The 24,645-nt window shown below is 19.1% G+C and overlaps 6 protein-coding genes and 1 non-coding gene across 7 annotated transcripts, besides 38 other annotated features; 2 read left to right on the top strand and 5 right to left on the bottom strand. All coding sequences in view use genetic code 6, as the record gives it.

Annotated features, from left to right (window-relative positions):
• Positions 1-85: 85 nt before the first annotated feature.
• Positions 86-158: a microsatellite.
• A 72-nt stretch (positions 159-230) lies between these two features.
• Positions 231-2,867, top strand: IMG5_174780 (insulin-degrading enzyme, putative; the record flags this gene model as incomplete). Its single annotated transcript, XM_004029657.1, has 2 exons — positions 231-2,789; positions 2,845-2,867. A coding segment is annotated over one exon (2,241 nt), but the record flags the coding sequence as incomplete, so codon positions are not given.
• Positions 662-692: a microsatellite.
• Positions 2,800-2,843: a microsatellite.
• A 234-nt stretch (positions 2,868-3,101) lies between the features above and the next one.
• Positions 3,102-3,148: a microsatellite.
• A 1,899-nt stretch (positions 3,149-5,047) lies between these two features.
• Positions 5,048-5,121: a microsatellite.
• A 182-nt stretch (positions 5,122-5,303) lies between these two features.
• Positions 5,304-5,356: a microsatellite.
• Positions 5,357-8,352: 2,996 nt separating this feature from the next.
• IMG5_174770 (protein kinase domain protein aurora kinase) lies at positions 8,353-8,986 on the bottom strand. The gene has a single exon (XM_004029656.1). It carries the CDS (start codon positions 8,862-8,864, stop codon positions 8,433-8,435), a length of 432 nt encoding a protein of 143 aa, XP_004029704.1. The 5' UTR covers positions 8,865-8,986; the 3' UTR covers positions 8,353-8,432.
• Positions 8,769-8,803: a microsatellite.
• Positions 8,987-9,600: 614 nt separating the features above from the next.
• Positions 9,601-9,646: a microsatellite.
• An 891-nt stretch (positions 9,647-10,537) lies between these two features.
• Positions 10,538-10,572: a microsatellite.
• A 90-nt stretch (positions 10,573-10,662) lies between these two features.
• IMG5_174760 lies at positions 10,663-10,736 on the bottom strand. Its single transcript has one exon. It is a non-coding gene; the product is annotated as a tRNA-Met (tRNA).
• Positions 10,737-11,456: 720 nt separating this feature from the next.
• Positions 11,457-11,592: a microsatellite.
• Positions 11,469-11,533: a microsatellite.
• Positions 11,482-11,590: a microsatellite.
• Positions 11,505-11,604: a microsatellite.
• Positions 11,529-11,603: a microsatellite.
• Positions 11,551-11,592: a microsatellite.
• A 26-nt stretch (positions 11,605-11,630) lies between the features above and the next one.
• Positions 11,631-11,721: a microsatellite.
• Positions 11,647-11,725: a microsatellite.
• Positions 11,726-11,748: 23 nt separating this feature from the next.
• On the top strand, positions 11,749-13,426 carry IMG5_174750 (protein kinase domain protein; the record flags this gene model as incomplete). The annotated part of the gene is made up of 4 exons (XM_004029655.1): positions 11,749-12,364; positions 12,494-12,845; positions 12,941-13,171; positions 13,229-13,426. The coding sequence occupies exons 1-4, from the start codon at positions 11,907-11,909 to the stop codon at positions 13,424-13,426; spliced, it is 1,239 nt and encodes a 412-aa protein (XP_004029703.1). The 5' UTR covers positions 11,749-11,906.
• Positions 12,366-12,447: a microsatellite.
• Positions 12,381-12,447: a microsatellite.
• Positions 12,870-12,924: a microsatellite.
• A 93-nt stretch (positions 13,427-13,519) lies between the features above and the next one.
• On the bottom strand, positions 13,520-15,345 carry IMG5_174740 (phosphoglycerate kinase, putative; the record flags this gene model as incomplete). Its single annotated transcript, XM_004029654.1, has 1 exon — positions 13,520-15,345. One exon carries the CDS (start codon positions 15,343-15,345, stop codon positions 13,933-13,935), a length of 1,413 nt encoding a protein of 470 aa, XP_004029702.1. The 3' UTR covers positions 13,520-13,932.
• Positions 13,665-13,725: a microsatellite.
• Positions 13,667-13,737: a microsatellite.
• Positions 14,237-14,333: a microsatellite.
• Positions 15,346-15,359: 14 nt separating the features above from the next.
• IMG5_174730 (hypothetical protein) lies at positions 15,360-15,596 on the bottom strand (the record flags this gene model as incomplete). Its single annotated transcript, XM_004029653.1, has 1 exon — positions 15,360-15,596. The coding sequence occupies one exon, from the start codon at positions 15,594-15,596 to the stop codon at positions 15,360-15,362; it is 237 nt and encodes a 78-aa protein (XP_004029701.1).
• A 14-nt stretch (positions 15,597-15,610) lies between these two features.
• Positions 15,611-16,993, bottom strand: IMG5_174720 (mycbp associated protein, putative; the record flags this gene model as incomplete). Its single annotated transcript, XM_004029652.1, has 1 exon — positions 15,611-16,993. A coding segment is annotated over one exon (1,383 nt), but the record flags the coding sequence as incomplete, so codon positions are not given.
• Positions 16,994-17,192: 199 nt separating this feature from the next.
• Positions 17,193-17,247: a microsatellite.
• A 173-nt stretch (positions 17,248-17,420) lies between these two features.
• Positions 17,421-17,469: a microsatellite.
• A 213-nt stretch (positions 17,470-17,682) lies between these two features.
• Positions 17,683-17,759: a microsatellite.
• A 1,932-nt stretch (positions 17,760-19,691) lies between these two features.
• Positions 19,692-19,758: a microsatellite.
• A 4-nt stretch (positions 19,759-19,762) lies between these two features.
• Positions 19,763-19,795: a microsatellite.
• Positions 19,796-20,533: 738 nt separating this feature from the next.
• Positions 20,534-20,562: a microsatellite.
• Positions 20,534-20,564: a microsatellite.
• A 22-nt stretch (positions 20,565-20,586) lies between these two features.
• Positions 20,587-20,659: a microsatellite.
• Positions 20,637-20,711: a microsatellite.
• Positions 20,650-20,711: a microsatellite.
• A 372-nt stretch (positions 20,712-21,083) lies between these two features.
• Positions 21,084-21,178: a microsatellite.
• Positions 21,179-23,165: 1,987 nt separating this feature from the next.
• Positions 23,166-23,208: a microsatellite.
• A 248-nt stretch (positions 23,209-23,456) lies between these two features.
• Positions 23,457-23,506: a microsatellite.
• Positions 23,507-23,522: 16 nt separating this feature from the next.
• Positions 23,523-23,565: a microsatellite.
• Positions 23,566-24,577: 1,012 nt separating this feature from the next.
• Positions 24,578-24,645: a microsatellite.

The following is a 24,645-nucleotide window of genomic DNA, read 5'->3' as shown; positions in this document are numbered from 1 at the left end:
AATATTATGGAAAATGATTTTTTTGTTAAATTCAAAATATATATATTTAATTTTTAATTTCTGAAACCCTATTGTTTTAAAATAAATATATATATATATATATATATATATATATATATATATATATATATATATATATATATATATATATATATATAGTATTTTTAAAANAAAATATAAAACCNTAGTAAAAAATCATAAAAAAAAGTTCTAATGATCTTCGTTTATATAAAGAACTTCTTTTAAAAAATAAAATGCAATGTTTATTAATTTACGACCATGATACTGAAAAATCTGGTGCAGCCTTAAACGTAAAAGCAGGCTTTTACCAAGATCCTGCAGAAACTCCCGGTTTAGCCCATTTTCTTGAACATATGTTATTTATGGGTACTTAAAAATACCCTAATTAGAGTGAATATAGCGATTATTTATAGAAAAATAGCGGTTTTTCTAATGCATATACTAGTGGAAACGAGACTAATTATTATTTTACAAGCTCCTGTAATTCAATAGAGGGTGCTTTAGATAGATTTAGTTAATTTTTTATAAGTCCTTTGTTTTTTGAATCTTGTGTAGAGCGTGAAATGAAGGCAGTAGATAGTGAACATTAGAAAAATTTAAACTAGGACAATTGGAGAATGCATTAATTGTTTAGATTTTCGAGTCTAGAAAATTCTGAGTATAGAAAATTCGGGACTGGGAATTTAATGAGTTTAAATAAGGAAAAAATAAGGGAAGAATTAATTGAATTTTACGAGAAAAATTACTCTGCGAATTTAATGAAGTTAGTAGTGTATTCTAACTCAGAACTAGATATTATGGAAAAATGGGTTTAGGATAAATTCGAAAGCGTTAAAAATAAAGACTTAGAAGGCTTGAAAAAATTTAGTTGTGAAAGCTTTAATAAGGAAAATTTAAATGGAAATATATGGAAAATTGTACCCGTTTAAAATAATCATTGTCTTTAAATTAAATGGATTTTAGATAATATGTAGGGCCTTTATAAAAATAATCCTTTGAATTACCTATCACATGTTTTTGGACATGAAGGGAAAGGGTCTTTATTATAAATTCTTTCAGATTTGCATTTGGCAAGTGAAATTTCGTGTAGTAATGGAAATGAGGTCGGGTCGTTTTCGTTTTTGTAAATTAATATAGATTTAAGTGATTAAGGAGTCGAAAAATACGAGGAAGTGTTAAAAATAGTGTTTGAATATGTCAAAATGGTGAAAAATAAAGGAATTTAAAAATGGGTTTTCGAAGAAAAGAAATTATTGTCGGAATTAAACTTCGAAAATAAAGATAAGGAAAAACCTTAAAATTATCTATAAGTACTTTCCTCGAGAATGTAAAATTAGCCTATTGAAGATGTCTTAATCTAACCTTATTTAAATGAGAAATTCGAAGAAGAGGTTTTTTAGAAAACTGTAGATAATTTAAATATTGAAAATATGAGGATTTAAGTTATTTCATAAAATTTTAAAAATGAATGTATTTTATAAGAACCTGTTTATAATACTAAATATACTATATAATATTTACCTGATTATTTAAGAAATTTTTTTAATGAGAATAATTTTAATATAAATATGTAGTTTTTAGAAAAAAATTAGTTTTTACCGAAAAATATGAACCTTTTTTAAATTTAAAATAGGGAAAATAATATTCCTTTGAATGTTATTAAAAACAAATAAAGTGAAATTTGGTTTAAGGAAGATTTTTTGTTTAAAAAACCGAAAGCAGTTATTTCTGGGAGAATTCTTTTAAAGGAAAATATTTAAAGACCTGTTTAAAGAAGTGTCTTTTTTGCGCTATATATTATGCTTCTAAATGACAATTTGAGGACTTTTAGGTATAATGCAGAAATGGCATATTTGGGATGCTCTGTAGACTACTAAACTGTTCCATTAGTATAAATGTTGGTGGTTATAATGATTGCTTGGAAGCTTTTTTAATCAGTTTATGTGAAAAAGTAGCCTAGTTTTAATGTTTGGATAAGGAAAAGTTCAATATTTAATATTAGAAATTACTCAAATCTTATTAGAATATATAAAAAGCATAGCCTTATTTATTAATAGGACAGTTTGCTTAAGGGTTCTTGCAAACTAATGGGATTAATCCAGATGAATTCGAATAAACTTTAGTTTAGGACGTTTCATTTGAGAAGTTTTTGGAGTTCTAAAAGAATATTTTTGAATCTGTTAGATTTAAATGGCTGGCTATTGGAAATTTATAAAAGGAAAAAGTCGTTTAGAGCATTTTGGAATGCTAAAAGTAATTTTAAGGGAATATTTTGGATGAAAAAGACGTATTTTTAATTCGAGCAGTAAAATTAGTACAAGGAAAAACTTATTTTTATGAAAAAAAATTAAATAAGGAAGAAACCAATAGTTGTTTTTAAGTTTATTGGTAATATAAGGAGGAAAATATTAGGAACATAATTATTTGTGATTTAATTTAAATTATTATGAGAGTTCCTTGTTTTGAAAAATTAAGAACTGATGAATAATTAGGATATATTGTAGGAAATTCATGGTAGATTTTTAGAGGAGTTATTTCTTTTTAGATTACTGTTTAATCGAATGTAAGAAGTCCTATGTTTATTAGTTAAAGAGTAGATAACTTTTTAAATGAGTTTTCGGAAAAATTAAAATAGTTAAATGAAGTTGAATTTGATAGTTATAAAAAGAGTTTTTTAAATAAAATTAAATAAAAAGACTGTAGTATTTTTGATGAAAAATAAAGATTTTGGAATGAAATTGTAGAAAATAAATATGTTTTTGATAGAAGTATATAAAAAATATTTATATTTATATATATTATATATTTTTATTAATATTATAGAAAATAGATTGATAGATGAACTTGAATTTATTAGTTTAGAAGATATTTAAAATTAATTTTAAGAAACATTTTTCTAAAATAAAAAGAGATTAGAAATACATTTAGTTGCTTAAAATCATGAAAAAGAAAATGAAGAAATAAAAAAAATAAGAGAAAATTAAGAAAATATAACTAGGGTCTTTTCTATGTAAGAATTTAGGAATCAAAATATTCTTTTTCCAGATTTTTATTTCTCGAAATTATGAATAAAATAAAAAATATTTATATATATATATATATATATAAATAAATATATATATTATATTTCATTTATCTATTTTACTTTATCTTATACATTTTAATATATATTGTCTAATTGCATAGTTTTTGGATAATTATTGTAAAGGAATAAATAAAAGGATTTGTTTTTATTAATTTAGTTCTTACTCAATATTATTAATAATAGGTATATAGAAAAAAAAGCAGATGAAAAATGATAGGAAAATAATAGAAATTAAAAGTGTAATCCTCAATAGATATAAATTTATCGGAAAATGAATATAATCCATTAATAAATTATTCGTTAAGATTTCTAAATGAAACCCTTATTTTTTATATAAAATAATTAATTTAGTACATTTATTAAGAAGTCGCAAATTCATACTTATTTTAACTTCCATATGGAAAGTTATTTTAATTCAAAAAATAAATAATGTTTTCGATTAATTTAACTAATATAACATTCATGCCTTAAGTAAGAATTTTATCGAATTTATTTTAACAAGCCTCAAAATCGTCATCATTATTAAAACCTTATAACTCGCAAATTTTATTTTATGAAAAAAGTTGCTAAAAAAAAGCTTTATAATCATTTGGAAGGTCATTTATATTATTATAGTGATTTTTTCCAAAAGATTAATATTTTCATACATTTATTCGATTTATTTTTTCAAAAAATCAATATTTATTTATTTTTTACCAAATAAAATATTATCCATAAGAAGGTTTTACATAATTTTAAATTGAGACTCTAATGAGAAGATGATTTGAGATTCATTTTATAAATTTTCCATTGTCAATAAATACTGAAAACTAAAAGAATAGGATAATCCAGTATATAAGCAAGACAAAGATAGTAATAAAAAATAAGGGAAAATCCACCAAAACTTAAAAAATTAATGCAAAATTTACCTATTAACCTACATATTGAATTTTTGAAAGGAATTTTTTTAATACATTTCGGATTCTTTGTTAGATTTTTTATCATTTAATAGATTTTAATCTGAGTTTTCCGATTTTTCGTTTTCCTCTTCGAAATTAGTGAGTTTAGAAATGAAATTATCACAGTTATGTATATTTTATTTTATATCGTTTTATTATATAGTAGATAATAGGCTAATTATTTGGAAAGATTTTCTCAATAAAATCATATATAGTATTAATTTAAAGGTTATAGTAATAGTTATTAATACAAATCCTAAAAACATGATTAGTTATTGATTTGAAAAGTTTCTTTTTAAATCAGTGTTAATTTGTGTTTATTGCTCGATTATATACTCTTGTTATTTTTATAATATGGGATTTTGAAAATTATATGTTATTTAGTAAAAGTCAAAGTCTTATTCAGTCAAAGAACCCATTTATACTTCTCTTAGATGATTTAATTTAGTTAGTACTTATTAGGTGCCTTAATATAAATTTTCTTTGTATTCAATTATCTATTAGTCGGTGGTTTTTAGAGAAAGAGATATCTATTTTTGTTCAGAAAAAATGTTTTTCATTAATGTACTTACGCCGATTTGATTTGAATAAATTTTATTAATCAGATAATCAGTGTCAGTTTAAAAAAAATTGTATCTTTTTTAATTTCTCATGTATTGTAGTTCTCTCAGGATCTTATATAGACTATTTTTGATAAAAAAAACCCTCGTTTAAACATCTCATAATATGTAACAAAGAAACTATATGTTATAAATTAGAAATAAATAAAAAAGAAGTGTTTAAATAGTCATATGAAATTACAGTATTAGAAATTTAAATACCATAGTAAAAGAAATCAAATAATATATACAATACTATTATAGATAAAAGTATAATTACAAAATTTTTTAAATAAAATATAATATCCTAATTTATATCATATTTTTTATTGCTTAAAAATTCTTAAAATAATTATTTATCACTTAAAATCTAATATAAAAATATAAAGGATATAGGATATAGGATATATATATATATATATATATATATATATATATATATATATATATATATATATATATATATATATATATATATGTGTTTATACTTTATTTATTTACTAATGGTCATTACTCTCAATTAATGCATTTTAATCTTATATATTTGCTTATTCTTTATCTTTATCATTATCTAATAAATCTTCTTCGTTTTCCATCATTTTTTACAAATCCATTTAATCGTAGATTTTGTTTTAGTAAAGCATCATTGTTCGTATATTTTTATCGTATTTAATTTAATTTTTTTCACTTATTGTATATAAATTATTTTTTTCGCAATTTTCATCTTTTTCTTTGTAATTTTTAATCCATTCGTCTATATATTTTTCCATTTATTGTATTCCTTTTTCGAAATCCGTATCATTTTTTTCTAGAAAAATAAAGTTTTCATTATTATTATTATTTTTATTTTGTATTTTATTTTCTGTTTTAAAAAATGCTCTGTACTATAGAAATTATAAATCAAAGTAAAAAAATAATGTCTATGCATTTATATTTTAAGGAGTCAAAGAAATACGTTATTTATTATAAGTTGAAATTTAAGAATTTTCCTATTTTTAAATCTAATTAAAAGTTTTAGACTAGAGATTTTATTCCATTTTAATTTCTATAATAAAGCCTTAATTTTTCCCGAGAAAAAAAATATCAGACACGTTAACTTTTCCATATTATTTTTCAAATTAAATTATTTTTCCTGAACTACTTTTGAAATCCTTTAATTATCTGAAAAAATTCGGTATATATTTATCAATAGAAACTTCCTTTTTTTTAATTTTCCTTGAGTTTATTCTTAAACAAGATATGGCATTTCCCGTAAAACTATCTATAATACCCTCTTTATCCACTAAAATGTAAATTTAATTCTAAAAAAGACTGCTTTTGATATAAAAAGTACCCAAAAATACACTTCCACTAGTAAATCCGTACAGATTTTTCACTTTTAATTTAATTCCAATAATTAAGTCGGATGAAGTTTTTATAAAAAAGTCTTGAGTGGAATTCAATATTTTTTCTGCCTGTGTATTTAGGTAATTTTAGATGAAACTATTGTGTTATTTCCCGTATATATTCGGCATTATGTTAGATATATTCGAGTTTAGTAGTTTAGATTGAGAAGATATGCTTAAGATCCTTAAAACTTCCATGTTTAGGCTTTATATGAGACCTAAGTTTGAATCTTCGGCTGTTATACGGATATTTGCGCTCGTAAAATTAACATTTGGGATTGTTTCTTGAATTTTTTTGTCCTTTTTTACTAGATAGCTTTAGTTTTCGTCAATTTGGGCAGGAAATTCGATATTATTAGACTATTTTTCGTGTATTTGGATGGTATATAAAAAGTATAGACGGACTATTTCGGGAGAAAGTTGTTAAGATTTTTTGAGTTTTTGGAATTCTTATTCACAAATTGTTGAGGAGGCGAGTATTTTTTTAGCAGAAGCAAAAAGAAGGGAAGAATTGGGGATTTATTCAGCCAATTCAGACCAGAAAGAGAGAAAATTTTAAGCGGATTAGAGGAAATTTTACTTCAAAAAGAAACTTTTTTTTTCTACAGTTTATATTTATTATGAAAAATCTAATAAAGTAGAGTTTTTTTCCTCGGAAAATTCTAGTTAATTTTAAATATAAAAAAGTTAAAATCTCTAAAAAAAAGAAGCACTTTATAAATCTACAAAAGATATCCATTATTATATCTAGTCTTTAATTTACAAACAGTCTAAGAGAAATAAACAATAGAAAATTTTTAATTTTTAATCATTTCGAAATTATATTATATTATTTTAAAATATAATCGAGATTATAAAATAAAGCAGAATTTATAGTTCATTTTCACTTTAAATATTTAGGCTTTTTTTAAATTATAAAATTTGAGATTTAGGAGCTCTCGAAGGACACAATATTTTTGGACAATCCTTTAAATGTTAATTATAAAACCCATTTAATATAATAGTGTTCTTTTCATAGTCTTACAAAGCTAGGTATACTGTCCTTAACTGTTAAAAAGCCTCATCTGCGTTTTGGTATTCGGAAGATTTCTTCGATAATAGAGTATAGGAAATTTCTTATTGGAAAATATTCAAGATTAAAAAGCCTATAAGGGTGGTTATATATAATATAAAAATCGAAGAAGAAGTAAATATGCCCGTATAGTAGATTAAAAGAGAGATTAGGGATGAAATTATGGTTTAGATTTAAATTTTGGAGATTTTATGCATTACGAGATCATTTTCGTCTATATAGGAGAGGTTATAATAATGTATATACAGGGAGAATATAAGGAGGATAAAAGAGAAAATAATGCTTTGAATTTTTTAGTTGAAAATATTAGATTTAAAGGCCAATAATGTCTGAAAATAGGAAATTAGTGTTTCGTATTTTCCGGAAATTTTACTGATTTTTTTGGTTTTTTCAAGCTTTATTTCGAAGAAAATTTACTTGGTTAAAATTTGGTGAAAAAAAAGCACAAAAAAAGTAAAAATACCAATTGAAATTTGCAGTATATTTTAAGGAGAAAAACACTGCTTTTAATTAAAATTATTTATTAGTGTATTTTCCGCATTTTAACTACAGTTTATGCTTGTTAAGAGTAAATCTTATATAGGAAGGTATAGTATTTCTGTTAGAATATTAATAAATATAGCTTAAATGGAATAAAATATGGGATAATTATATTTTTTACCAGGTTCTTATATTATAGAAAGCAAAAAAAACTATGAAATCATAAATATATTTATTATAGTTACTGAAATAAAGGCTATATTGTAATTCTATGCATTATTTTAGAAATACGGACTAAACATTATATATTATGAAGCTTTTCCTACATATTGGCCTTATGAATGAGAATAAAGCCACTCTGAATGTGGAGATTTGGACAATATATATATTATTTAATAGGTTTAGATGAATATCGAGAAGATTTTTAGAAATTGATTAAAATAGCTTTTTTCGAGAATAAATAAGATTGTGTAAAAGAGTTTTTTTTCGTAGGTTTCTAGTTTAGTTTTTATTGGGATTATCATAAAATAAATTATATTTTTTTTTTTTATTTTTTTAAAAAAAAAAAACAAAACAAAAAAATATTTATTTAATAGTTTTTTTTTTTATTTTTTTTGGAAAAAAATAAATAATATATATTAGAAAATTTTTTAATTCATTTTTTTTTTTTAAATTTATTAAATTCTAAATCTGTTTTAAAAAGTTTATCGTAAAAATTAAAAATAGATCCAAAAGCGCCAGTATTACTAAAATGGTGAAATTCATGGAATTCAGCAGAAACATTATATTTGGTCAAATTAAAAGGACTCCAAGGGAATTCATAACCCGAATGTTCGTCTATAGAATTGATACTCATGATAAAAACCCACATACAAAGGCTAATTATATGCAATTTTTTTTCAAAAACTTAAACATTATATATGTTGGTGCTAGTATAGTTATTATATAATCTATAGGATGAAAATATTGACCTGCAATACATACATTTTGGTAATATTAGTGGTGTATTTTATGTATATATTAATAAATGGGCTTTTAGTGTTGGAAACGGTGGATGAAATAAAAGCAAAAATCATGGAAAAATAAGAGAATTAATATGCTTAGGAAATTTTCGGTTTTTGAAGGGAAAAACATTTAGTCTGTTTCTACTTGAACACCATTTAGTAAAGTTTCTATATGTAAAAATCCAAATTATATCACAAAAATATTCACAAAATTATTCATTAATGTTTTTTTAATGTTTATTTCCATATATTAGTATTTTTAGGGTCTTCCCAAGGCCATTTTTTATCCTTTTAGATTTTATATTTTTCAAAAAATTAGTATTTGCCTTTATATATTAACATATATAAAAACGAAAATGAATAATATGTCATTAAATTTGTTAAAAAAGGCAAATATATCTATTTTTAGTAGTCTTATGGGAATAAATAGGTAATTTTTGAGTATTATAGGTATATTAAATCAGGAAGTATATAAAAGAATAAGAATAATTATGTATAGGATAATAATTAATAAAAATACATGGGCTTTTTTCTTATTTTTTATAATAAAAAATAATTAAGAAATTTATTTTATTTAGATATAAAAAGAAATTAAAGTACTTAAGTATTTTTATTGTTGTAAATATAGAAATTAAATTTTATATATAATATAGTTATATAGTTATTTTTTAAATTAATTAAATAAATTTTTTTTATATATAATTTACTTATTTATAACAAAAAAAAATGATTAATACCTAAAACTTTTACAATTATATAAATCATTAAGTTTAATAAGTATATAATATAATACCTTTTTTAAATATTTAATTTTGTTAATATAATAAAAAGAAAAAGTTATTAACAAATTTTTCCAATTTAACGAAAAATACTAGTAAATTTTTTATTTATATTATATAATATAAAAAAAGACATTTCTAATGATTCTTCAAAAAATATTAATTTTAATGAAAAATATTACATTACATTAATATAAAATATGACTATATAAATAAATACATTAAAAGTATATTTACTATATATATATATATATATATATATATACATAAAAATATATATATAGAAATAATTATAACAATATGATACTATAAATTAACTGAATAATAAATTAAATTATCATAAAATGTGTAAAAAATCGCCTTCAAGTAGTGATTCGAGTATATTTTCAGATGAAACTGACCTTTAGAAAATAAAAGAAGGTTCAAAAAATATTGAAGAAATAATTTTTTTATAAAATTAGTATTTTTAAATTATTAAAAACGATAAATATCACTTAAATATATTTCGAGAAAAATTTATTAATGAGAATTATTTTATAAAACTTGTCCAAAATCAAAAATATTAATATTTGTTTATATCAATTCTTTAAATTTTAATGTCTACAATTACCAAAACTCCTTTATTTTCTATAAATATATAAAAAAAAGATGAATAATATAATGAAAATAGTCTAAAAACATTCAAAATAAGTACTTAAACAACCGATTCTTTATAATTTTAAAAAGAAAAATAAAAAAGTTCTTAATTATTACTTAGAGAATCATTTGGATTATAAAAATAAATAAACGATATGGTAAAAACTGAAAATGATGTAAATGTAGAAAGTGCTAGATTTATAAATTCAAATTGTTAGGAAACAAAATTAATTAATAATTAAATTAATAATTTTGAAAAAAGAAAAAAATCTATTTCTGTTATTAATTTAGAATAATAATAAAAATCTAAGGTTGGAATTTGTTAATAATCTATATAAAATTCTATTATTAAATAATAAAAAATTCAAAATTAAAATAGTGTAAAGTAATTAACAACTGATTTATAATTAATGCATAAAATAACGAAAAAATACAAAGTTAATTTAAAAGCAAAAACTTCCTAAAAATAAAAAAATTTAAATATAATAAATAATAATTATTTAGAATATAAAATAGAAAAATGAATATATATTTTAATTATATATATATATATATATATATATATATTTATATTTTTAATAAAAATACCCAATTTATTATATATTTTTTCTTTTTTAATTAAAAATTAAATATATAATTTTTTATTTTTATAATAAAAAAAAATGCCGGCGGAGGGGCTCGAACCCTCGGCCTCGAGATTATGAGACTCGCGCTCTAACCAACTGAGCTACGCTGGCTATTTCGAGAATTATAGTAAGATAGGATAAAATAAATATATATAAAACCTATATGATATATTAATTATTTTATATTTTTATTTTTTATGATAATTCTTTTTATATTAAATTTAAATAATTTAAATTAATTTATAATTTAAATACAAAAAAAATATTCAAAATTCTTATTTAATTTTTTTTTTTTTTTTTAAAAAAAAAAAAAGTTTTTTTATATATCATAATTTATTAATATTAAAATAAGAATTTAATTTTAATATATATATATAAAAAAAAAATGTTATTGTCTTATAAAAGTATTTAAATTAATCGAAAAAAAAGCATTTTTGAAATAGAATGTTGTGATTTAGAAGAAAAGGCTTTGGATTTTTTTAAAAATTTACAAATTGAATCTAAATTAATTATTTAAACATTAAAGAAAATAAAAGAAATAGAAATGTTATTTTCATCATTATATAATTTACTTTAGAATAAATATGAAGAATATTAATAAAGCCAAGATTTTTTTAATGAAAATAATATAAAGCTCTTCCGAAAATCTTCAAAAAGTGTATTATATACAGATTAAACATGTGTTCTGGGAAACAAATTATATAAAGATGATTTAGAGTAAAAAAAAGCAATGAAAATAAAGAAAATCATAATATTACTCCTGGATAATAATAAAAAATAATAGACGAAATATTAGAATAATTTAAAAAAAATAAGGAGGAGTTTCCTTCTGAAAAAAAAGTAAAAAAGACGATATAAAAGACGAGAAAAAAGACTAGTAAAAAGACGAGAAAAAAGACGAGTAAAAAAATGAAAAAATAAATGAAAAAAAAGAGGAAAAAAAGAAGAAAATAAGAAGAGAAAAAGATGTGAAAAAAAACAATATAAAGGACGAGATAAAAGATGAGAAAAACTGTTTATTATTTTAAGAAAAAAAGAATAATTTAAAGAAATAAAAGAATAATTTTAAGAAAAAAAAGACTAATTTAAAGAAAAAAAGATCATTATATGTAAAAAATTCCTTTAGATAATGAAAGTTAAAAAAATACATCTTCTTTTTAAAATCCTAAAAATATTATTTCTTTTGAAAATACTTAAAATGTAAATTAAAAAGTTAATACACCAAAAAATATTTAGAAATATTCAAATGAGAGTGATTAAAATTTATAAATTGAATCGATAATGGAATCTGCGAAAAGAAAAAAACCCTATTAAGATTTAATTTCGAATACTAATTCTAATAAATCTTTTGATAATTTAATTATAAAAGATAACTTTTAATAATAAGTTACTGATTTGAAGAATAAAATTCCTAATTTAGAATAGAATAATGTAGCATATTTATAGAAAAATACGTAGAATTCCCCAGCTTATAGTGGAAGGGTAAGTTAGGGGCCTAAAAGTGTTAAAAACGAAGGTAAAAATATGAGTAATTTAGATATTTTTGCTAAATAAATTATAACGGAAAAAAATAATCCAAATATTGATAATTAAGTATATTTTGAGCCTAATGGACTAATAACATAGAGTATTTAAATTTCTTTATAAGATAATAGTTTCAATAAAAAAAATTCAATTTAAAATTTTAAGTTAGGTAAAAAATTAGGAAGTGGTAAATTTTCTGATGTATACTCAGCAGTGTATAAAATTTATAATTATATATATATATATATAATATATATATATATATATATATATATAATATATATATTTATATATATATTTTTTTTTTAAAAAAAAACATAATTTAATTATACTAATATTTATAGCGATAAATAAACAGGATTTAGAGTTGCAATTAAATAAATAAAAAAATCTACTATAATAGAATATAAACTAACCTAAGATATATTAAATGAAATAAAAACTTAATATATGCTATCTCATCCTAATATAGTTAGTTTATATGGTTATTTTTATGAAAACGATAGTTTATATTTAATCTAAGAATTAGCTTGTGGATGTGAATTGTTTGCTGATTTAAAATAATAACCATATAAAAGATATAACGAAACGAAGGCTTCTTTATATGTAAGATAAGTAATTGAAGGTTTATTATATATGCATGCAAGAGGAATTGTACATAGAGATATTAAGCCTGAGAACATTATATTAAATAATGTAATAATAAAAATAATTTCAAAAATATATATATATATATATATATATATATATATATATATATATATATATATAATATTATTTAATTTTATAAGGGAATACTTAAGATATGTGATTTTGGTTATGCTACTTTTGTGGAAAAAGATAAAATGAGATAAACATTTTGCGGAACTTTAGATTATGTAAGCCCAGAAATGGTAGAAGGCAAATAATACGATTTTTCAGTAGATATTTGGAGTGTAGGAATTCTTGTATATGAACTGATTTTTGGAAACGCTCCTTTTACAGGGAAAAATCATGATGCCACATTTGATAAAGTTGTTAAGGTAAATATTAATATATTTATATCTAATATAAATATATTATTATTTTTTTATATATAGGGAGATTTAAAGTTTTCAGGTCCTATATCATTTGAAGGGGTTGATTTTATAAAAAAAATACTGGTAAAAGATCCTAATAAAAGAATGGATTTAAATACAGCTTATTAACATCCATTTATATAAAATAATACAGCTTAAAGATAAGAAACATTTAATTATTTAGATAAAAATGATTAAATTATATTAAAAAAAAAATGAATAATAGTTTTATTTATATATATAGAAAAACGATAAAATAATTTCAATCTAAAAATGATAATTCATCCTCTAAATTAGATTCAGTTTTTTTATTATAAGTTTCTATATTTTATAAACTTTCAATATAATTTCCACTTAAAATTTTAAGTGCAAAAAGACTATCCTTTAAATAGAAATCTGAAATTTCCTTAATATTATTTATTTTTGTTTTTAAAGTTGTATTATTTTCCTCATTTTCTATATTTTCTGAATTTTCTTATATATTTTCGGAATTATGTTCATTATTTTCTGAATTTTCTGTGTTATTTTCTCCATTATTTTCAAAATTTTATTACTTCTCAATTAATTCAAAGAAATTTAATTCTTATTCTAGTTCTTTCCCAAAACTGAATACTAAAACATCGTTAATATAATTATAATCATTATTATTTTTGACTAATTCTTCCAGTCTTTTTTTTTTATCCTACTGCATTTTAAATAGACACTTAGAAACATTTTTATTCCCTTCAAAAAATGCATTATTTCCCTAAAAAATACTCAGACTGTCTATCCATCCTATTTTTCTTCCTTTTCGGGTACTTATTCTGATATTTTTGCAAACTTTATTCTCCCAAATCGACAATTAAATAATTTTCAGGGAATTAAGCTTCATAATTATACTCAAATGATTCCTCTATAGTATTATCTTCAATAATTTCATTATAGTTTTTATTTTTAAAAGAGTTTTTTTTCTAAGAAGGGTTATTTTCGTCATATTCTTCTTCATATTCTTCCTCTTCTTCCTATTGTATATTATTTTATTCGTCATTATCTCCAATTTATGGACTATTTTATTCTATTTATGGATTATTTTCTCCTATTAATTGACTATTATCTCCTATTAATTGACTATTTTCTCCTATTTATTTAGTATTTTTATCATCTGTTTCTTATATTTATTCTTGCTGCTATTTTTCTTTTAAAATTCTCGGAGGGAAATTTTAGATGGTTTCTTAAGCTTTTTAAAACCAGGAATGTGAGTATTTCTCTATTCCTTCTATATTTAAGTCTTATATAATACAAAAATCTACTGGAAGATATATTTTCTCTTTTTTTTTTAATAAAATATTTTTTATAATATTTCTTTCTAGACTATTTATTTTCCATTGTTATAAAAAACTAAGCTTTATTTTTTCAATATCTAACTTCTATACAATATAAAACATCATTCCAATTTCCCCATATAAATGTAATTCATCCACAAACTCTAAAAGTACATCCAAACCTTAAATTTTTTCAGCAGATAATCCTCCTCCAACAAACATTATGAACGGTTTCTTCTCAAAACTAACTAAATGTCCTATTTAATGAATATAATTAGCCAGATTGAGCCCTAAGACATTATTTTCAGCCTTAATCCTTATCACAGACGAATATCTCGAGAATAAATTGTCCTTATCATCTAGTACAAAGACTGGACAATACATTGAAAGGGCATTAACATACTATTAAATGTCATCTAAATTATATTTAACAAGTGCGTTATTTTCATCGAATTTAAATTGGATTTCTTCGGGCTAAAAAAAAGCATTTTCCAATACCAAAATTGAGTTTTCTGGAAAAAATTCGGTTTCTATTTTTTCATCGAAATTTTCAATCAAAGTACTATTTTCATTGAAAGAAATTTGGGTACTTTCCATTTATTTCTTTAAATATTCAAAAAAAAACTTCACTGAAGATGTCAATTTATACTCTCCTAACGGAATATCATAGTGTATAATTAAAATGACTAGTTTCGTTTATTTTTCGATTAAAAATTTTAATTATTCGATGATTTCTTATACACAATCTTCATCTAAAAATGAAATATCATAATTTTTTTCCTCTATTTTAACTTCTTCTGGTATATTTTTACCTTTAGGTATTACTTTCTTACCCATTTTCTTTTTCTCCTTCAAAAGCTTTTCCTATAAAGCCTTTTCTTCTTCTATTTTTCGCAGTTCTTCTTCTTCTTTTCCTTTAAAATTCTATTTTCGTGTTTTCTTTTTGACTCCAAAGCCTCTATAGTGTCTTTTATTTTCAAAGTAACCTTTAAAAGTACTCTTTTACCTTCTAATTCAAGATCTTTAACGGATTATTTTCTTAATAAAGATTCAAAAAACCCTCCTAAATCTCCTTTTTATTAATCCATTTTTTAGTAAATTCTCAAAAACAACTCTTTTTCCTCAAAGGAGTCCCAAAAAGTATAAATTTCATTTTAAATTTTTCCATAAAAGGCATTTTTATAATCTTCGTTTATTTTTTTTCATCTTCATCAGTCCATTTTTTTTTCTTCGTTTTTTTCATCCAGTCTTATTTCAGTTTCTAGTTTTCCTCTTCGTGCTTTTTCAGTTCATCTTCCGAAAAAAAAGATTAGTTTTCTTAAGGAATTCTAAAAATAAAGTCCCACATTTATAATTCCTCTCGACTTTTGTCTGAAAACACTGCAATATTATTAATAATATTGTTCATTTTTTCACGAACTAAAGGGTAGATTTCTGATCTTTCGATTGGTTTTTTTCTATTCAACTCGAAATAATTATTAAATCTTTTCATAAAAAAAGCCCTATCATCCTCATCTTCTACCTTCTCAATAATTCTCCTTATATAATCCACGTTAAGGTCCCAATACTACTCTTATTTATTCAATTTAAGCTTCTCATATATATCATTTTCTAACTAAAACCACCATTTCATCACTAAATCATTATAAAAAAGATTGTAATATTCATTTTTTGCTTCAAACTCTATTCTTCGCACTTCCTCGTTTTTCAGATCGGGTAGAGGGGGTGTCGGAGTCCTCACATTACCTAGAATATCTTCAATTACTTCCCCCATACTCTTATATAGGAATTATTTATAGTTATTTTCATCGAAATTTCCCCTCCAGTTTTTCAAATTATCAACGTCAATTGAGTGTCCGGACAATTTTAAATTTTTAACCTAATTTTAATTAGGTGGTTCACATTTAAATTCCCATTCTTCGTAAAAAGTCCCCGTTAATTTCGACATAAAGGAAAAAATAAACTTTTTCTACTATCCAGGCTTTATGACATTTTATTCATGATGACAGAAAAATTTCTATTCCGGATCTTGTAAACTTACACTATGTTATTTCTCATTTTCTATTCTTTTCCATTCATAATATATAGATGCAGTCCCTATGTTTCTCACTTAAACACTATCGAAAGCCACTAAACCTGTATTAATGATAAAACTAACATCATATTGGTCCATTTCGATCTAAGGACCTTATACTTGTGGTATATATTCTTCTTAATTTGGCATATTTTTGTAGTCTTCAGGTTGTTCTTGGGATTTTATAGTCTTTTATGAGTATATGGTGGTTTCACGATGCTTATTTTCGTTTTGGGGAAGGCCTTAGATGTTTGGGAGGTTGATTATTGTAGGCTTTTATTAAGAAATCGATGATTTACGGATGTTAGATTTAAAAGAAGCCTTCATTGGTTGGGGTTAATATAGTTTTAAGTTGGGATTATTTTGGAAATATTGCTTGGAATTCTTTATATCGTCTTCAATTTTCTTACGGACGATAAATTGCTTTTTTGGAGGCTTTGTTTTTTGGGTTTCTTCTTAAAATTGGTCCATTGTTTTTTTTATTTAAGGAAAATATTAAAAAAAAAAATATTTTTTTTAAAAATATATATTTATTAAATTAGGTTTAATAAAAATGTTTCAAAAAATGTAATGTAATTTTATTTAATTTTTTTTTTTTTTTTTAATCTTTTAAAAAATTATTAAAATATAGTAATAAATTAATAATATATATAAATAAATAATAAATTATGTAATTATTTTTATATTTAAAATTAATTCAACTTATACTTATAATAAAATTTAAAGTAAAAGAATTCGACAATTATATAGTTATAAAAAAACGTGTTTTAAATTATGTTGTGATTAAAACAGTTACTGTCAAAATTAAAATAAGACTATAAATATTTTAATTATTAATTAAATAAATATGATAAAAATAAAAAAATAATGAAAATATAAAAATATATTGTAATATTTTCTTTTATTAATATTTATTAATATATAAGAACATTTATTAATATATTATTTAAATAAAAATTTAATAATGTTTTATTTATAAAAAAAGCTTTAAAAATAAAAAAAAAATACATTTAATACCGATTAATATTATTTAATTAAATACAATATCGAAGTAAATATATAAAATATAAATATTTAATTTAAAATATAAAATTATTAAGATTAAATATACATTTATAATATATATAAAATTTATTTATTTATATAAATATCTTTATATATACATATATAATTATATTTATATTTATGTATTTTTTTTAAACATTTTATTTCAATTATGAATATTAGAATAAACTAATATTTACAATAATTTAAATTTTTCATTTTTTTATATTTTTTCTATAAATTGTGATTTTTCATAATTGCCTATTTAATTTATTTAATAAAAATATTAATGATATAAAAAATTTACTTAAAAGCTTATTTACTTGAAATATTATCTTCAGAACGTTTTTTTATTTATACTTTATAATCCTAATTAATTATTTAATTTTTTATTTTATCTTCCATTAACTTTTTCAAGTTCTATTATAATTATTTAATTTATAATTCTTTTTCTCCTAAAATCTAATATTATAAATTTATTTTATTTCTTAATTCAACAATTAATCCTTCTAAATTTCTAAATAAAAAAGGATAAAAAAAAATTAAATAAAATATTTTATATTAATTTTACTATATTAATTATTAGAAATTTGAAATTTCTATTTAAAATTATTATTTATGTGTTTATCTAAATATATATAGAAAAAAAAAAAATAATAAAAATAATATGAAAATATGAAAATATACTCTATTTTCATTATTTATTCGTTTTTTTAATTTATTTGTTTTTTCAAGCTATTAATTTGATTAAAATAACTTTATTAAAATTCTGTTTTTTCTTAATTATTGTTTTATATTTTATTAACTAAAGCATAATTATCTTGAATTATAGTTTCAATTTAATTTTATAGACTCTAATTTTATTATTCTAATTCCATTATTTTTTATATATTATTATTATCAGCTTAATTATATTATTATTTTTTTAAATTTAACTAATCTTTTAAAATAATTATTTATATTAATAAAATTTTAGATACTTTAAATTGAAAATTATTTTTAATAAGATTAGTTTTCCTCTTTTAAAGTTCTTTTTATTTGCTTTAAATAATAAAATAAAATATTAATACTTTATATATTCAGTTAAATTTATATTATCGTTTGTTAATTCTTATATTTTTTCATTTAAATTACTATTTATAGAAAATTTAATAATATAATAATTAAATATTAACTACACTATTTATATATTCATTTATTAAATTTTGTATTAGTCTTAATTTAATGATTGACCTATTATTTATCTAACTGCTTTTATACTATTTTAATTTAGAGATTATTATATTTAAAATTATTCTAAATATTTTTATTTTATGTCATCTTTTATTATATTAATATGATTCAAATAAATATAATATCACTTTGAAATTTTTTTAAATTGTTTGAAACTGGACTTTATGGCAATGATTTATGTTACATTTTATTTTATTTTTTTTGTGAATAATATTAAAAAGCTTATATTTTAATTAAATTTATTTTGTCAAAATATAATAAATTTAATATAATTTAAAAACAATATATTTATTCTTAATAATTATACTGTTTATATAATTTTTATTAAATTTTTTTTTTTTAGTATTTTTAAGCTTATTAAAAAATTTAGCTTGAAATTAAATAATAAAAAATTTAAAAAAAGAAAAATTTATATTCAAAAAAAAGAAAATTAAAAAAAGAATAAAAAAATGAATTCTATTAAAATTGAATTCAACACATAAATTTAAATTAAATAATTCACAATCAAAAAGAAATAAAAATATACAATTCAAAAAATAAATATCAATGATAATATTAGATTTATTAGTTTATAAAATAGCAAAACAAAACACTATGAATTTCCTCTATATATAGAAACTAAAGACTAAGAATAAGAGTTATCTTAAAATTAATAAAAATAAATTGATTTAATCTAAGATGATGATGTTGAGACTGATGAAGAAACAGTTTTTTATTTTATTTAAAAAGGATATAAAGAATTATAAAAGGCTTTATAAAATAATAATTTAAAATGAAAATAAAAAAAAAATATAAAAATTAAAAAAAAACTTTTTATATTAAAAATGAAATTAATATACTAAAAAATACATAAAATATTGAAAAAAATTAAATAAAAATAAATAAAAAATATATAAAATCTTAATATTTATATATATATATATATATATATAATATTTATTTTATATTTTTTTTTTCTTAAATAATAAAAATCGGATATTTGTTTTTTAATAAAAAATCAAACTTAAGGACCTGTCCCAGCAATATTATCTAATGTATTTCTGAATTTATTATTTTCTTTTTTTTTTTTTAATTATAAAATATATATATATATTATTAATATATAATACTCAAATATTTTCCTATCATTGGTAATCTGCATAATGGATCATATAATAAGGGAAGGAAAGTTCTAAATAATAAAAATAATCCATATAATTAAACACAAAATCCTACAAACGATAATCTATATAAAATAATCAAAAAGCCTGTAAAATAAATAATCGATGCTCTAAAATTACCTTTTAAATATTATATTTTTAAAATCATATATTTAATATATTTTTTATTATTTACTTTTTTTGCTAAAAAATGAAAGGGTTTATGAGAAACCAACTATTAAATACATTCCTAATAAAAATAAAATCTTTTATTTTACTTAAAAAAGTTTTTAATTTTTTTTATTTTATTATTTATATACATTTGCTAATAAAAATGACATTCTATTGAACAATAAGAATACTCCCAAAATATAAAAAAATAATGCTAAAAAAAATATTACTAAACCGATTTCTATTAATAAAATAAATAATAAAAAGCTTCTTTTTTTTTCTTTTTTTTTAATACTTCTTCTATCATTTATGTAAGAAATCATATAATATTTTTCTTATAAAAAATTAAACTATATAATATTAAATATATATTTTTTTATATATATCTTTTTTTAATTTTTAAATAAAAGATATAATTATAATATAAATATTTTCAATTTATAATAAAAATCATATAAAAAAATAAAATAAATCATTTAAATATATAAAAATATATATATATATAAATATATATATATATATATATATATATATATATATATCTACATTATTCTATTAAATTTAAAATATTAAAATAAAATAAAAGAAATGAAAAAATATCAAGAAACATTATAAAAATTAATAGAACTTAATAATACATGTTTTGAATGCGATAAACAAGATCAAAATAATTATGTTTCAATAAATAATGGTATTTTCTTATGCGAATAATGCGCATAAATGCACTAAACATTCGGAGTATAATTATCATATATAAAGCCTTTAGAAAGTGAAACATGGTCTTAAAAATAAATAAATTATTTAGTTTTTGGCGGAAATAATAAATTAAAAAAAGCTTTAAAAAATGTAAAAACTCCTCCGAAATCACCTTTGTAATTTATATATTAAACTGAAGAAGCCATATAATATCGCGAATATGTATATATATATATATATATATATATATATATATATATATATATATATATATAATAGTATATATATATATATATATATATATATATATATAATTTTTTATATTTAATTTTATAAAATGTTTAAAGTTGAAATTATATGTAGATAATGAAGGAGAATCGTTTATTTAAAATTATAAAAATAAAGGAGATTAAGAATTAGAATAATTTTCAAATACAGGTTTTATTATTTTTATTTATGAATTCTTATTTTTTTTTCTCTTTTTCAAGTATTGAAAAATTAAATAGAATAAAATTTATAATATTTAAAAAGAAAATAAAAATATCGATAATGTTAAAGATTATATTAATAGTGTCTTTTAAAAAACTGTTAAAATTACTAAAAAAGTATATAGTACTACTTCTGAATTTACTATGTTAAAAATTGAAGAAGCTGATGAAAAATACCATGGGCCTGTGTTTTAAAGCAAATTAAGAGAAATTTAAAATTCGAATGCTATTAAAGGACTTACTATGGCTAAAAATGTATTTTAAATAATTTAAATTATTTATTTATTTTCTCTTAGACCATTTTTAATGCTGTTTAGTTTTTAAAAGAAAGAGTTTAAAAAATAAAGAAGGTTAATGAATAGATTAATATAATAATTAATACATATATATGCATATATAGTCTTTATTAAAAACAAGGAATAATTATTATTATTTTTATTTATTAAAATCAAACAAAATCAAACTTTTTTACATATAAATGTATGATTTTTTCATTATTTAAGTTAAGCATTTTTATTGTTTTTTATATAAGCTTCTAATAAATAATTATTTAATGATTAATTATTTTTTCCATGATAGTTTGGCAGTATTTATAAGTTTAATTTAGGTATTCTATTTTTGAATTTCGAATGTCCCTATAGGTTTGTTTTTTCTATAGAAGTATCGACTAGTTATTATTAATTTTCGTTATTTTAACTATTTATTTTTTGGCTTATAATAACAGAAAAGCTTCTATCTTTTTATAATAATAAATAAGTAAATTAAGTACTATTTAAATAATAAATTATTTTTTATTACTTTCTTAAGTTTTTTAAAATAATAATGTATTCAGATTATTTTATGTATTGCTTTTATTTTCATTATTTTTTAATATTGTTTATTATTAAGAATTATTAAATTCAGTTTTTGAGTTTTCTTCTTGTTTTTAAATTAAATTTGTTTATTATTACTATTATATCAAAAGATTTTTTAACATCTAAAAAAATAAAATATAAATAAAATTTTCATATATTTTTATATATATATTTTCAGAAAAGTATTATTATAATTTTATGTATTAATTTAGAGTATTTTTTATATTGATATATGTAAATATTTTAATTTCTATTTTAAATTTATTTATTAGAAATATATTTTTTATTACTTTATTTTCTTCTTCGATTGTTTATATATTTTTCTCTAATTCTTATATATAGTTTTTTGATTATTTTAATTCTTCTTCTAATTCATTAAATCTAACTTATAAAAATTATTTTTTATTTTATTTTTAATTACTTTTCTCCAGATTTATTTGAAAATACTTACTATTATAAAGAATTTTAACTAGAAATATTTTTTCTTTAGATATTTTATTAATTTTATAATAAATTAGGTTATTAGATACTTGGATTTAATTAGCTTTATTATTTTTCCGAATTATAATTTTCAAAAGAAGAATATCTAATATCGTTTATTATCTAAGCTGAGTTTTATTGATTTTTTTAACAATTTTATTATTCTAAAGTTTCATTAAAATATGACTTATTGTTATTATGTTATTATAAATTTACTTTTAATATATTTAATAAATTAAAATTAAATTATAATTATTTAATTACATTTAGAAAAGCATATGTTTAAATCTTTTATTACTTTTTCATCTTCAAATAATATTTCAAATATATTTCTAATACAATTTACATTGGCTTCTTTTTCGTTTCTTCCATATCCTTTTATTATGTTTTGATCTAAATATATAATTTTTTATTTTATTTATACCATTTGCTTTTTTTTCATTAAAAATATAAGTCGATTCATAACTATTTTAAATTATATTTTTTTTATTATTTTTTTGATTATTTATTTAATTTTTTTTGTATACCATTTATATGATATTATTTTTTATTAATATTCAATAGACATATTAGTATGATTAATATATTATTTAAATAAATTTATAAGCTAGTCTTCGTTTAATTATAGTAGCATATATTTCATTTTATATTATAAGTACTTATATGTATTTTAAGTTGAAAAACTCATTTAAGCTTTATTTATATTATTTAGTTTAATAAGTTTTAACAGATTAATAAAATATTTAATAATTAAATAAAAAAAGGGTATATAATTATTTTTATAATTAATAAATATTTACATAAATAAGAAATATTTTTGTATTAAATTATGTAAAATTTAATTTAATATTTAATTATTTTTATATTTTAATTTAATTAAAAATTATTAATTTTAATATAAATTTATTTTTAATTTACTCAAATTTACAATTTATTGATTAATTTTTATTAATTTAAAAATTAGAAACCAAAAATATAAAAACTTATCAGAAAATAATATTTTCTAATCAAATAAATATTAATCTTATTATTAGTAATTATATTTATTTTACAAAAGCTTAATTAAATATTATTAAAAAATAATTGATTTATAACATACATATACTTATTAATAATATAAAGAATGCAATTTTTTAAAGAAATCAATTATAGTTTCGATGAATAGTTCTTAAATGTTTATGAACCAATTAAATACATTGGAAAAGGAGCATTTAGTTAAGTTATATAAGTAAAAGATAAATAAACAAACATAAAATATGCTGTAAAGGTAAAAAAATTATAAAACAAAAATAAAAGATGATAATTAAAAAAATATTTATCTATAAAAGATTATCGATAAATAAATTGTTTCAAAATAATAATAATACAAATTAAAGCTTGAAGCTGATATTTTGAGTAAATTAGACCACAAAAATATTGTTAAATTTGAATTATTTATTGAGTGTTAATAAAGATTTTATTTAATTATGGAACTTTTAGAATGGGGAAATCTGTAATAATTAATGAATTTAAATAATCAAAATAATATATGGTTTACCTAATCTTAATATGTCTAAATAATGTCAAGTATATTAAATGCTGTAGCTTATTTTCATTCAAAAAGTATAGTACATAGAGATCTAAAACCAGGTTATTTTTTTATTTTATTTAAAAAAAATAAAATAATCTTTATTGAATAGAAAATATTTTAATTGGAAATGTAAATGATTTAGATAGTATAAAAATTGGAGATTTTGGGCTTAGTATAGAATATTAGGCTTAAAAATAAATTTTTTAAACTGAATAATGTGGTACTTTATTATACATGGCTCCTGAATTTTTTATTTAAGGAATATATTCTAAAGTATATATTTTTTTGTAAAAAAAAAAATATTTTGTTTTTCTTGAAATTATATATATATATATATATATATATATATATATATATATATATATATATATATTATTTATATATATAT

This window comes from Ichthyophthirius multifiliis (assembly GCF_000220395.1).
Source record: "Ichthyophthirius multifiliis unplaced genomic scaffold scaff_1120509251279, whole genome shotgun sequence".
Taxonomy (NCBI): domain Eukaryota; phylum Ciliophora; class Oligohymenophorea; order Hymenostomatida; genus Ichthyophthirius; species Ichthyophthirius multifiliis.
The sequence above is the reverse complement of the archived record's forward strand: the minus strand, read 5'-3'. Positions and strand labels throughout refer to the sequence as shown.